This window comes from Bos indicus, chromosome 6, assembly GCF_029378745.1.
Source record: "Bos indicus isolate NIAB-ARS_2022 breed Sahiwal x Tharparkar chromosome 6, NIAB-ARS_B.indTharparkar_mat_pri_1.0, whole genome shotgun sequence".
NCBI lineage: Eukaryota > Metazoa > Chordata > Mammalia > Artiodactyla > Bovidae > Bos > Bos indicus.
In genome coordinates this window covers 98,831,456-98,846,005 of record NC_091765.1, presented here as the reverse complement: position 1 = coordinate 98,846,005, position 14,550 = coordinate 98,831,456, and the positions used below count along the sequence as shown (strand labels likewise).

Below are 14,550 nucleotides of genomic sequence, written 5' to 3'. Positions count from 1 at the left end.
TCTATTTTTGATCAACCCTTGTTTTCTGTTTATTCTGTTATTAAGTTCTTAAACCAGAGGAATTCTGCTTGGGAAAGCGTGCACACACATACACACACTCACACACACACTCCAGGGAGTAGAGTGTAGATAGTGAGAACATTCTAGGGATACTGAACTAAAACATTTGATTGGGGATCTGAACTAATGCCCCTTTCCCAAGTGCCCTAAGGAGTTTTTTATTTCTGTTTTTTTAATATTTAATTTATTTATTTTTACTGTGTTGGGTCTTATTTGGGGCGTGGGGTATCTTCATTGTGGCACGTGGGACCTGTCGTGGCACGTGACTTTCTCTCTGTGGCACGTGGGCTTAGTTGCCCCACAGCATGTGGGATCCTAACCTTAACCAGGGATTGAACCCACATCTTCTGCATTGGAAGGTGGATTCTTAACCACTGGATCACCAGGGAAGTCCCCAGGTTTCTAATTTCTGATTGCTGCTGCTAAGTCGCTTCAGTTGTGTCCGACTCTGTGCGACCCAATAGACGGCAACCCACCAGGCTCCCCCATCCCTGGGATTCTCCAGGCAAGAACACTGGAGTGGGTTGCCATTTCCTTCTCCAATGCATGAAAGTGAAAAGTGAAAGTGAAGTCGCTCAGTTGTGTCTGACTCTTCACGACCCCATGGACTGCAGCCCACCAGGCTTCTCCACCCATGGGATTTTCCAGGCAAGAGTACCAGAGTGAGTTGCCACTGCCTTCTCCGATTTCTGATTGCAGCACACATCAATTGACTTCACCTGCACAGAAAGCTAGCTCTCTTGCAGTCAGATTGGAGCCACCCAAATTATTTTAAAATTCTTTTAAAACACTTTTAAAATTCCTTCAGATTCTGATGTGTCATCTTTTCATATTTACTTTATTATCTTAGTTTATTCCTATCTCTTGCAAGTGAATTTTTCCCTTCAGTGAAATCCTTAATTATTTTTTCCTAATCCCCAATTCTGATCCTAATGATTTTTATAAATACTTTTCAGGGACGAGCAAGACAGTTATACAATGCAGGTTATAAAAGTCTAACGCACTTAGCTAATGCAAATCCTGAAGTGCTGATAAGGACAATTGATCATTTATCAAGACGCCAGGCCAAGCAAATTGTTTCATCAGCCAAGGTAAGCCAACAAGGCATTTTTTAATCTTTATGATATTTTACAGTTATCTCCTTATACTTTAGACATATTAACTATAGGCACAAAAATATATATTCACATATGTGGATAAAAATAGTGCACATGTTATGATACAAGGCTTGTTAAAAAGAGAAAAAGGATCTCCCAAAAAATAAAGGCACTTTTAAGAGTTCACTGACATATAAGGAACTCTGAACTCATTAAATTCCGCCTCCTACTACTCTTGTCACAGAAGTCCTTTCCTCAGCATCCTCAACATCTGGTCTTCTCACCTTTAAACACCCCCACTGACAAGGAATTTACAACCTGGAGAACTAAGTTCTATTTTTGGACTCAGTGTTACAAACAGCATCCCAGTATAATGAAGCTGCCTTAAAATGCCTACCATGGTATCGTAGTACTACCCTCTGCAACCAGGCTCTTTTTTTGTTCGTTTGGTGGTTTTTCACATGCTTGAAAACAGCTCTTGTTGCCCCCAAAGGTTTCTCTTTTCTGTTTCTTTCACCTGTAGTCAACAGTCTACTTTTAGGTTATTCACTCTCCTGGTTACACTTTGCTAGTTGCAACCCAGTTTGTCACTACCCTCCTGCCCCATGTGGGTAAATCCGTTACGCAGCAGTTAGGGGTTATTTGGACTGCCCAGGTGGCTCAGCAGTAAAGAATTCACCTGCCAATGCAGGAGACATAGGTTCAATCCCTGGGTCAGGAACATCCTCTGGAGAAGGAAAAGGCAACCCACTCCAGTATTCTTGCCTGGAAAATCCAATGCACAGAGCAGCCTGGCAGGCTACAGTCCATGGCATCGTGTCTAAGAGTTGGACACAATTTAACAACTCAATAGCAAGGGATTATTTCCTTCTTGATCTCAACTATATTTCCATCCTTGTGGTCTGAAATTGTATAGTTGTGTGTGTGTGTGTGGTTTAAGTTCATTGTTATACTATTGTCATATATAAATCGAACTGACTGAAAAGTAAGTTTCCAGCTCACTTTTTTGAAAGGCTCTCCCATTGTTTGTATTACTGTGATTGATCTTCGTGACAGCCCTCTCAGGACACTACAACTTGTCCTATTAAATAAGAAGTTCTTTGGGTTGATAGGGTTGAAATTGTAGTTATTTTATTGCTGGAGCACCTAGCACGGTATTCAGCCTATAGTAGATGTTTAACAAATATTTGAATAAATAAATAAATGAGATTTAAAGAAATGAAGTGATTTACCCAAGGAAACATAGCTAGTCAGTAAGTAGTAGAGCAAGACTATAGTGTTAGACTATATATTATTAAAGATACAAAGGGGAACTTCCATGGTGGTCTGGGAGTTAAGACTTGGCCTTCCAATGCAGGGGGTATGGGTTCAATCCCTGGTCTGAGAGCTAAGATGTCACATGCCTTACAGCCAAAATACCAAAACATAAAACGTAAGCAATATTGTAACAAATTTAATAAAGACTTTTAAAGTGGTCCACATCAAAAAAAAAAAAAAAGTATACAAAGGGAGCTGCAGTATCGATGGCCAAAATATTTAATAAGTGACTTTAAATGTTAAAAGTATTAGACAACTTCAGGCACAATAATGTGCATAGTGTTATGCTTTATATCAAATTGGTAGAGAAAGTGGGTTTTTTTCTTCTCTGATTTTTATTGAGCTTTTTGTTATAAAATGTTGTAAGAGAAATAATGCAAGTATTTCACACCAATATACACAAACCCAGCTGCAACAAATACCAACATTTGATTTCCATTGTTTTTAAAGAAAGGAGAAAAATCATTATTCAAATATTCATTGACATCTACTATGTACCAGTTTAGAAATAGGTTAGAAATAGTTTCTTTGTTTATTATGCTCTTTTTGAAATTAACCATATTAGTTTTAGGAGCTTGAATAAAAGTTTTCTTTGAAACACTGATAGTGACAGCTTATGGTAAATGGTGCCGCTGGATTTGTGGTCTTTGAAGGAGAAGATTTAACTCCGGGACCAAAGAAGATTCTCAGTCACTCAGAGCTTTGTGTGCAAAATTTTATTTTAAGGTGACAGAACAGAGAAAGCTTCTGACACAGACATCAGAAGTGGGTAGAAAGAGTACCTGCCTCACTGGTTTAAGTGGGGCCTTATATACTTCTCAACTGGCTGCTGAGAACAGATAAAAAGAATACCTCAAGGTTGTAAGAGTTCCACCAGCCCCTTTCCCAAGGCATGCATCCTGAGATGACTTTGGCGCAAGATGAGCCAGGGAGAATAGGTCCAGGGCCAGGTCTCTGGGCTGGATACACTGTTGCTGTGTAATCAGGGGTACAAGTCTGAGAAACAGGTTCCCAGGCAGGATTTTTAACAATTATAATCATTTAACATAGAGCCTAAGAAAAGCATTTCCATGAGTAAGACATTGTGCTGTGTGATCATTAGTTCAGGACCTATAGAAAGCCTAATGTATATGGCAAGATACGTTGTCACACAAGGCTTAAGGAAAGCATGAGCCAGTATATTCACCTCCTCCTTCAGTTCAGTTCAGTTCAGTTCAGTTGCTCAGTCATGTCCGACTCTTTGACCCCATGAACTGTAGCTCGCCAGGCCTCCCTGTCCATCACCAACTCCCAGAGCTCGCTCAAACTCATGTCCATCAAGTCGATGATGCCATCCAGCTCCCGGAGCTTGCTCAAACTCATATCCATCAAGTCGGTGATGCCATCCAACCATCTCATCCTCTGTCATCCCCTTCTCCTCCTGCCTTCAGTCTTTCCCAGCATCAGAGTCTTTTCCAATGAGTCAGTTCTTCGCATCAGGTGGCCAAAGTATTGGAGCTTCAGCTTCAGCATCAGTGCTTCCGATGAATATTCAGGACTGATTTCCTTTAGGATTGACTGGTTTGATCCCTAAAGGGCCCCAAGCTTTAACTCTCTCAATAGGTTTTTAAAAGATAGCATACTAAACTGTGAGGATTAATAAAATCTATATATATAGGGTAACATTTTTAAGAACCAATTAAATTTTTTCAAACCTGTCTTAAATTTTATAGGTTAAAAGTTAATTTTAAGTGGCTGAGTCTTCAATAAAACAAACCTTTGAGAGTATTAAAGCTCCGTTATTTTTGGTATACCAAATGTAGTGATCAGCTAAAATGGCTTTAAATGCCTCAGCTTCATTTACTATAATTGCTGTTCTTAAGTGACCATTTTTCAATCTCATTATTAATTTTAATGTCTAGATTATGCTGATACATAAGGATTCAGGTATTGAATAGATGGTGGTAAAATGTTAGCAGTTCCCTAACAATGCATATTTTTGCTTCACATCTTGATTTTTTTATTGTAGATGCTGTTGCATGAGAAAGCAGAGGCTTTGCAAGAAGAAGTAGAAGAATTATTGAGATTGCCTTCTGATTTCCCTGGTCTTGTGGCCTCGTCTACTGAAAAGGCATGAAGCTATCTGAGGAGCATTTTTAAGTATGAATTATTTATTGTACATGCATTTTATTAAAGCTCTCCTATAAGTTATAAATGAAAAAAATATATTTTAACTATATATATTAAGAACTGTGGCTGATGTTTGAATAGTCCTCTCATCCATACTTACATAAATAATTATGCATTATTTCTCTAATCAAAAGTCTGGCATCCACCACAAAATGAAATCCCAAGTTTCCCAGCATATCCCCAGCGTACCTTTGCAACCAGACCTTTCATTATCCTCCTACCCATTTCTTTCATCAAACTTAACTATTTGCAGTCCCAGAATTTTCCCTGGGATTCACAAACCCACTGTTTCCTATCTGCCTTAAACTATTCCAAGTGCATGGAAAATTATCTTTAAAATGGATTATATACTTTGTTTCAACTACAAATGCTCAAATACTGTCTCCTGTATGAAATTGTCCAAGTTCAGCCTTATCCCCACCCCATCCATGGGTTCTTTCCCTCCTCTAATGATTGTGAGCCCCTCACTCATGTCCAGGTCTTCATAATGCTTTATATAATGTCTGAAATCCCCTGGAGGGCCAAGACCTGTGTTATGGTCTTTGTATGCCACATAGCACCTACACAATTTGCTGCACAAAGTAAGGACCTCTGTGAAAAATGAATTCTTACTCAAATTGATAATTTAAAGATTCTCTTTAAACACAACTTAAATATTACTTCTTCCCCCTCCCTTTTCTGATTCTTAGCTCAAATGTAGATGACTGGTTAAACTGGGAAAAGAGTAATAACTATTATTATTTACAAGTACTAAACTGGTTTAGTTAAAGCTTCCCTCACATGTCTGAGAGACACCCATTGGCAACTTTGCAGATAGATCCACAGTCTCAGTTCTCTGTGCCTCAACATTTAGCTCATTGTAATATGGGCACACCTCAGAGATGTTATGAGTTCAGTTCCAGACCACCACAAAAAAGTGATTGTTGCAATAAAACAAGTCATATGAATTTTTTGGCTTCCCAATAAAGTTATGTTTACACTATACCAAAATCTATTATGTGTGCAATAGTATTATGCCTAAAAGAAAACAACATATATACCTTAATAAAATATATTGTTGAAAAACTCTAACCATCATCTGAGCCTTTGCTGAGTTGTAATCTTTTTGCGACAGTAACATCAAAGATGACATTAACAAATGTAAGAATAATGACAGAGTTTGAAATATTATTAGAATTACCAAAATGTAACACAAAGATACAAAGTGAGCAGATGCCGTTGGAAAAATGATGCTGACAAAATTAGAGTAATTTGACCAAGGTCGTGTACTATTGATATTTGTTGCAAAGCAGGGACTTCGGACCTGGACAATCCCAATCTTAAGTCCAGGCATGCATGCTCAGTCACGTTGACTCTTTGCAACCCCACAGACTGTGGCCCACCAGGCTCCTCCGTCCACCGTCCATGGGATTTCCCAGGCAAGAATACTGAAGTGGATTGCCATTTCCTCCTCCAGGGGATCTTCCTGATTCAGGGATCAAACCTGCATCTCCTGCATTGGCAGGCAGGTTCTTTACCACTGAGCCGCCTGGGATGCCAAAGTCTGTGCACTTAACCATTATACAGTCTGGCCTTGGTAGAATTTTCCCCATTTTGTCCTTCCTGAGTGTCTCTTTCACCTGACCTTGATTTTGCCTCCAGCATGACATCACATCACCACACCTCATGCCCTCGTGTGAGGTACAGGACAGCATCCTAATGCCCTGGTGGAGTCCTGGGCTGCACTGCATGTATTCCATTTGTTGCAGCTAAAAAAGTTGTAAGAGAGAAGCTGGCCGCCTGCTGGCTGCTTGGACTCAGCCATGAGGTTGTCCACAGTCCACTGGTCCACAGTCGAGCCTTCAGCGTTTTAAAATCGAGACACCCCAGCTCTATTAGTTTGCCCAAGTGAGTAAGGCTATAAGTAAGCCCTGATTCTTGCTAATCAATTTATGAGGCTGATGTATAATTTATTTCATTAATTTATTAAGATTAGAGGCAGCAGGTTGGAGGGATACCTTTTCAGAAACTAGAAAACCTGTGCCTGCAGTTTGGGACCATCTGCCCTGCCCCCAATCAGTGTGTCAGTAAGGCGAGCCACTGAAAGTGTACCAAGGGTAGTGATGGCTGATCAGCCCTAAGAGATTTTAAAATATAAAGAAAATGACAGTTCAGCTCTAGAGAAGAAAAGTAGATTAGTGGGAACACAATAGAGAATAAAAATAGATTCAAAGACATTTAAGAATTTAATGTGTAATAAGCATGGTTTTTCAGTTTTGATTGATAGAAACCCAGGTATATCTAGCTTAAACAAAAAAGAAAATATAGTGGCCACATTCTTAAACCATGACAGTAATAACACTGGTTTCCAAGCAACTGGAACCAGAGACTAGCATTTCAGGGCTTGCCACCTGTTCTTTGTCAGGCAACTCTAGACCAACTGACCCAGTGGCTTCAAGATGAAAGCAGAAAGAGGTTTCTGCTGCCATCCCAGGTGGAGAAATCCCTGAAGAGATTCTCTTTGGTCTAATTGGTCCTTGCCCACCTCTGAGGCCAAGATCTAGAGTTTTTGCTTTGTACTAGTTTTTTCAGAAGTTGGAGGGAAGGAGTGGTGGGCAAAGAAGTACAGGGGACACTTAAGTCACAGTGGAGAAGATGGATCGTTCCAAGAATGGCGTTCAAACGACGGCTGCATCACGTTTTAGGAAAATATTCAGCTCAATTTCCACCTGTGTTCTTAAACCAACTTAACTTTTAGGTAAAATGAGAAGATTTGAATGTGGACTTCTTGGTGGTGTCATCTGACTTCTCTGAAGCATCAAGAAGGGTACCTGTAGTTCCCTTGTATTGAGCTTCAACACATTAAAATTTTAGCAATTCCTGTGTAGCTGTCCAGTTTTCCTTTTTGGATTTTTTTCAAGCTATGAGCAAGATTGCCCATTTCTAGAGTGCTTAACTTCACCACGACCTTTCTTATGTCCTAGCTTTTTTGGATTTGCATTATGAGCTTAAACAACCACCAATGAAAGAAAAAAAAATTTTTTTTTTCTATTGGGTACAGCAAATTTTTGATCAAGTTCAAGCATTTCAAATGCAGCTATCCTCTCAACAAATATCCAAAGTGCCATTTTTTTCAGGAATAACTAAGAATCGCCGCAGCTTTTGGATTCCATACCAATATGATAAAAAGTAGTACAAAGACATGTAAGCATTGTTATACTTAGTTTTCTTTGACAATTTCCAGTAATTTAGAATCATACTGATAAATTTGCATTTTCTTTTGTTACTGTCAATGACAAATAATAAGGATGACAATAAACCAACCTTTAATGAGGGCTAACCCTGTGCCAACAATATGTTAAATGTTTTGTATGCTTAGAGATTCCTTACTGAGGAATCTGAGGTACATTATCGTTTCTACCCTGTGTTACAAATGAAGAAAGTGTGGCTTGCCCAGGATCACTCCATTGATAAGGAACAGAGCCTAGGTCACAGCTAGATTAGACTGATAGTTCTTTCTTTGTGTTTATTCGCATGGGAATGGCAACCCTCTCCACTGTTCTTACCTGGAGAATTCCCATGGACAGAGGAGCCTGGTGGGCTACAGTCTGGGATTGCCAAGAGTTGGACACGACTGAGTGACTAACACACACACACACACAAATTCGCATTACAGGCTAACCTATGTGTGTTTGGAAAGGATTTGATCATATATATGCATATCATCATATGATATCATATCATCATATGCAGACAGCATATATAATAGGCCTTCCTCCTGCCTAAAATGCTATGAAGTAATGACAAATATGATGCGATAAATTAGCATGCTTCATTTATAAAATCGTCTTTTGATCTCTCTCTTCTGTAAGTGGTTGCCCAAGTGATATATAGTCACTTGGAGTACTTGAAGATATGATAATTCTCTTTAAGGGGAGCATATGTATGTAATGTATAAAAATTTTGCTATTAGAATTAACACTGCTACTCCAGAGGAAATGAATGATTTTACTCTAGCTGAACCAAATGTATTAGATCATTAAACCTCCCCCAAAGGAGATTTATGCACAGAGAGGGTTCCTTCTTTATAGAAGTTAACTATGGTAAATACCTCCCATTTTTATTAATTGCATCTTCTCCAGTGAAAAGATTTTTTATTTATCCCTTCAACAACTTCACTAAAATGTAGAAGTTCTATCCCTACTTGACTAAAAAAAGCAACAGCAAAAAAGATCCGATTATCATGGAGATTGGGAATTTGCATCCCTAATTTCTGAGGGGTTTTATGAGCCATAGTATTCCATGATATTTCCCCTAAGTTTGTTTTCTGTCTTCACAGAGGCATAAAGTGTGTTATTATAATAAAGAGATATGCATAAAGCTAGGGAAATGTAGGCTACCAGTAATGTAAGTATAAAGAACCAGCTATTATAATGCTGTGTGCTAAATCAGTGTCTTTTATAATAAAACATAATATTACTGTATGATCACACACAAAATTGGAGACATTCTACTCACTCTACATGAAGTACAGTAACACGAGTTTAATTCTGTGTAAGTTTGTAAGTACTTTGAGAGTCTACGCCCATTCTAGAAATGATGAAGGAATTCAGCATTTTGCTGAAATTTGTTAGAGTCATTCAAAAACTCAACGAAAACATGTACATGCATTTTACTGAATAGTGTGGATGTGCTTAGTTACAGGTGGAAAACAAGAGGAGAATAGCTGATTCTTGTTTCTTTCAGGAGCAGTAGAGCATAAACGGCTTCCCAGGTGGTGCTGGTAGTAAAGAACCCACTTGTTGGTGCAGGAGATATAAGAGACGGGGGTTCGATCCCTGGGTCAGGAAGATCCCTGGAGTAGGAAATGGCAACAGCCCATTCCAGTATTTTTACCTGGAGAATCCCGTGGACATAGAACCCTGGCAGGCTATCGTCCATAGGGTAGCAAAGAGTTGGCCACAAGTGAAGTGACTTAGAATAAGTACACGAACCGTGAGCCACTGCTGGTGTGAAAGTAACATAATGAAGCACCACGTAACAGATGCTTAACATGCACTAGAGACAGAAGTAGGAGGCAGTGTCTTTGAAGGGAGAACTGGTGAAAGAGGTCAACCACAGACTGAGAGAGGGCTGGGAATGTCTGAACAGAGGGAGCAGGGCAGGTAGGGAAGAGGGGACATGAAAGACGACAGGAGGGTTGTCTTCTTGAGCTGTTCGAAGGGAAGGCTGCAAGCCACATCATCTGTATATTTGCGCTCTTGAAGCAGTAACTAGAAACCACAAAAGCAGCAGCAGGTGACTTGTGCTGAACCATCACTACGTTCTCACCTGGATCACCTTGTGATCAATGAAAAGCCCTGGTGAAACTTTACCTGACAGGTGGACACGTATGACCGTGAGCCATATGGAGATCAAGTTCACAACCTTGGCCTTGTTGGCACTGTGATCTGTCTGTCCGGTCCTTGCTCCCTAGGGCAGAAATGTCTGAGCTTTGTCAAAGATAAGCTGGACACTAGGTAAAGTGGTAAGGATAGAATTTATTCAGAACTAAGTGCAGAGTGACTACGCTGAAGCCTTTGTGTGGATCACGACGAACTGGAAAATTCTTTAATGGGAATACCAGACTGCCTTACTTGCCTCCTGAGAAACCTATATGCAGGTCAAGAAGCAGCAGTTAGAACTGGACATGGAACAGCGGACTGGTTCAAAATTGGAAAAGGAGTACATCAAGGCTGTGTATTGTCACCTTGCTTATATAATTTATATGCAGAGCACATTTGCAAAATGCCAGGCTGGACGAATTGCAAACTGGAATCAAGATTCCCTGGAGAAACATCAACAACCTCAGATATGTGGATGATATGACTCTAATGGCAGAAAGTGAATAAGAAATAAAGAGCCTCTTGATAAGGACGAAAGAGGAGAGTGAAAAAGCTGGTTTAAAACTCAACATTCATTTTTTTTTTTTTTGAGTTTTATTTTTTTTTATTTTTATTTTTTTAAATTTTATTTTATTTTTAAACTTTACATAATTGTATTAGTTTTGCCAAATATCAAAATGACATCCAGGCACGTTGCTTCACGGCAAATAGGGGGGAAAGTGGAAGCAATGACAGATTTTATTTTCTTGGGCTCCAAAATCACTACAGGTGGTGACTACAGCCATGAAATTAAAAGACACTTGTTCCTTGGAAGAAAAGCTATGGCAAGCCTAGACAGCATATTAAAAAGCAGAGATATCACTTTGCCAACAAAGGTCAGTATAGTCTAAGCTATGGTTTTCCCAGTAGCCATGTATGGATGTGAGAATTGAACCATAAAGAAGGCTGAGTGCCAAAGAATTGATGCTTCTGAACTGTGGTGTTGAAGACTTCTTAAGAGTCCCTTGGACAGAAGGAGATCAAACCAGTTAATCCTAAAGGAAATCAGTCCTGAATATTCATTGGAAGGACTGATGCTGAAGCTGAAGTGCCAATACTTTGGCCACCTGATGCAAAGATGCCGACTCATTGGAAAAGACCCTGATGCTGGGAAAGATTGAAAATGAGAGGAGAAAGGGATGACAGAGGATGAGATGGTTAGATGCCATCACTGACTCAATGGACATGAGTTTGGGCAAACTCCGGGAGATAGTGCTGCAGTCCATGGGGTCGCATGAACAAGAACAAGGGCAGAGGTGATGGGCATTTTTATGGGAGAATGAGGGGGCAATGGGGAACGAGCGGGCACTCCAGCAGAGCCTCTGTTTATTCACTGATGCTTATCCAGAGGAGAAGCAAGCTTCTAGTATCTTTATGACAGGAGGTAGTGGTGCAAGATAGAGCAAGCCACGCACAGCCTTCTAAAGTAACTCCTCAGACAGGGATGAGGTGTGCAGGGGCCTATCTGTCTATTACCAGGTCTAAGTTGGAATAAACAGTAATCCTCCTGGTGGTTTTCTCAGGCTGACTGAGAAAAAGGGAGACTGGGGTCATCCTAGGTGGCAGCCTTGAGCTATGAGGTGCTTGGGAATCTTTTAGAGGGGGCTTGGGAGGGAGTGGGTAGAATCGATTGTGCTGAGAGTCTGCAGTTTTTCTAGGCCAGATTTAAGGGCTGGTCAAAAAGAGGGCTCAGATGAGTCCATCTAAAATTTGGTCAAGAAGAGAATCTGTCACTTTCTAGAATTTGTTCAGATGACCACTTGGCTCACTTTAAAACATGTCATCACTGGGACTTCCCTGGTGGTCCAGTGGTTAAGACTCTGTGCTTCCAATGCAGGGGGTGTGGGTTTGATCCCCGCTTGGGGAATTGAAATCCCACATGCTGCACAGCCAAAAAATTAAAAAATAAAATGTAAAACAGCGTGCTATCACTAAGGCTGATATTTTGTTTCCTTCCATCTATGTTATGAAACCTAGGCCTTGGTCTTTAATTTTAGTTCTTTTTCTCAGCGTGATCACAGAGGAGTAGGAGAGGGTTTCGCAGGAGTTATTCCAGGTCTTCACAAAGCTCTTGTGTTCACCTCTCAAGACTCCTGCAGCGGGAGGAAGCCTTCAGAAACTGGAACAACCGTGAAAAGGCCCCTCTGCCCATCACTCATGCCTGAGCAGGTGCAGTCCAGAGCGACCTCGAGGGGGCTTGGACTTTTACAGGCGACAGGCTGCATGTTAGCTGTTCCGGCCTGTGCAGACTCACTGAATCAAAATGAAATGTTAACGACGGTGGTGTCTGTGCCACTCTGCTGGGGACACTAAAATGCAGAGAAACAAGGCTCTAACAGCTGTCAGTAATTGGGTCACGCCTTCCCTGGCACCCTGGCTTCCTAGATTTATGCCAGCACCTATTATCATTAATGCTGCCAAAAAGACTTGCCTTTGCCAAGATGTTGGCCGGAGAAACACGTGTTCTCACCAGAGAGGCTGAAAGTCCTTGAGAGAAGCACAAAAGGAGGGCATGAATCCGTACGTAGAAAAAGATGAGTGTGGTATGATGCTTCACCAGATGGTCCCACGTACAGATCAAGCTCCGCCGTGGCTGCGTCTGCCCTTCTCTTACCAAGGGCAGTGTTTACTTCTGGTGGAAACTGACTAGGAAGTGACCTTTTTGCTGCTTCCCTCGAAAAGAGCAGATCCTAGCAGATGCTGCTGAAACATCTTTTTTTTTTTTTTTCTTGTCGATTCATCAGAGAGAAAACGTCTTTCCCATTATTTATTCCAAATGCATGATTGGCATGTTCCTGGTTCACAGTGGCTAGTGGTTTCATTCACATAGTGAGGAACTGACTGGGTCTTATGTCTGTAGAGGCTGCCAGGCAGGCTAGGATCTAGGTGTCTGTTTTGCCAAAAGCTTTACTTTTGTTTTGGGTTCAAAGGATTCATTACCAAAAAAAACCACTCAATACACACATAAACAGTTTCAGTTTTTCTAGAAGAGTCAGTTCAGTTCGGTCATTCAGTCACGTCCAACTCTTTTCAACCCCATGGACTGCAGCATGCCAGGCTTCCCTGTCCATCACCAACTCCTGGAGCTTGCTCAAACTCCTGTCCATCGAGTCTTCTATCATCCTCTTTTCCTCCCGCCTTCAATCTTTCCCAGCATCAGTTCTTTGCATCAGGTGGCCAAAGTATTTGTCTAGAAGATTATTTGACTTAAATTTCAATATACAATCATTAAAAGAGAAAAAATGGAAACAATAGAGAGTAACATCATATGTGCCTGCATGCTCCTGTCTGACTCTTTGTGACCCCGTGGACTGTAGCCCACCAGGCTCCTCTGTCCATGGGATTTTCCAGCAAGAATACTGGAGCAGGTTGCCATTCCCTTCTCCAGGGGAATCTTCACCACCCAGGGAGAGAACCCACTGTCTCTTGCATCTTCTGCATTGGCTGGCAGATTCTTTACCACTAGCGCCACCTGTAGATCACCAAATTGGGCCAAACTACATTCAGACTTGAACAGCACTGGTAAGTCCCTGGTTAACAGCAATCTGGAGTCCCAGTTGGGAAAGGGTCGTGGGCAGTGCGTCCACCCAACAGGTGAGACTTCAAATTGCAGTTTCAGGGGCTCTCGCTTATAATCCCAGGCTGCAAACTGATTTCATCATCAGTTTGCATGAAAAATGCAGCTCTGGTTTTCCTTTCACCTTTTTGCACCTTTGTTTCATCTTGTGAGCAGCCGCAGGATTTCGTTAGACCCTGAGGAGTTGGTCAGACTCCCCAGGACTCAAGAATTCCAAGACTTGCTCCCTTTCTTGTATACAGTACCACCTGACTGGCTGTGCTTGCAGGCGGGCATGGAAACATCCAGTGTTCAGGCAGGTTGGAAGCCTGCTTTCCTGCTTCTGAAGCCTGAACAAGACCTCCTCCATTTTAATTTCCCTAACAGCATCCCGTCCCACATTTCCACTCCTCTGCAGGAACTTTGGTGATCTCTGTTGAATCAGAAGCTTGAATTCAACTCCTGAAAACTGGTGCCCTGGCTGGTCTCTGCTGGAATTGTACAGGAAACTGTTCCATAGGGACTTCAAATTGCTTGGAAGAGAATGAGCTCTGTTCTTTTTTTTCTGGGGCCACTTGTCACATCCATACTGTGAGTTAAGAGACTTCCACGTGCTTTTCTGGTGTTCTATTTAAGCGCTGAAGTTTGCTGTTGCTTATTTGCTGCTGTTGTTCAGTCGCCAAGTCATGTCTGGCTCTTCTACCCAATGGATTGCAGCACGCCAGGCCTCCCTGTCCCTCACCATCCCCCAGAGCTTGCCCAAGTTCATGTCCATTGCATCAGTGATGCCAACTATCTCCTCTGTCACCCTCTTCTCCTTCTGCCTTCAGTCTTTCCCAGCATCAGGGTCTTTTCCCATGAGTCAGCTATTTGAATCAGGTGGTCAAAGTATTGGAGCTTCAGCTTCAACATAAAATCATAGTTTTCATGCATGTGGCTGCTGGGGGCA

At 41.3% G+C, this 14,550-nt stretch overlaps 1 protein-coding gene and 1 non-coding gene across 8 annotated transcripts in view; both read left to right on the top strand.

Moving 5' to 3' along the window:
* Positions 1–5,714, top strand: part of HELQ (helicase, POLQ like) — a 41,022-nt gene extending 35,308 nt beyond the window's left edge. For all 7 annotated transcript variants that reach the window (XM_070791708.1, XM_070791706.1, XM_070791707.1 and 4 more), the window contains 2 exons: positions 1,017–1,151; positions 4,483–5,714. In XM_070791708.1, the coding sequence (XP_070647809.1) occupies positions 1,017–1,151; positions 4,483–4,590 (243 nt within the window). In that variant the 3' untranslated portion in view covers positions 4,591–5,714. The remainder of the gene's footprint in view (positions 1–1,016; positions 1,152–4,482) is intronic.
* Positions 5,715–11,839: 6,125 nt separating this feature from the next.
* Positions 11,840–11,912, top strand: TRNAG-UCC (transfer RNA glycine (anticodon UCC)). The gene has a single exon. It is a non-coding gene; the product is annotated as a tRNA-Gly (tRNA).
* Positions 11,913–14,550: the final 2,638 nt, after the last annotated feature.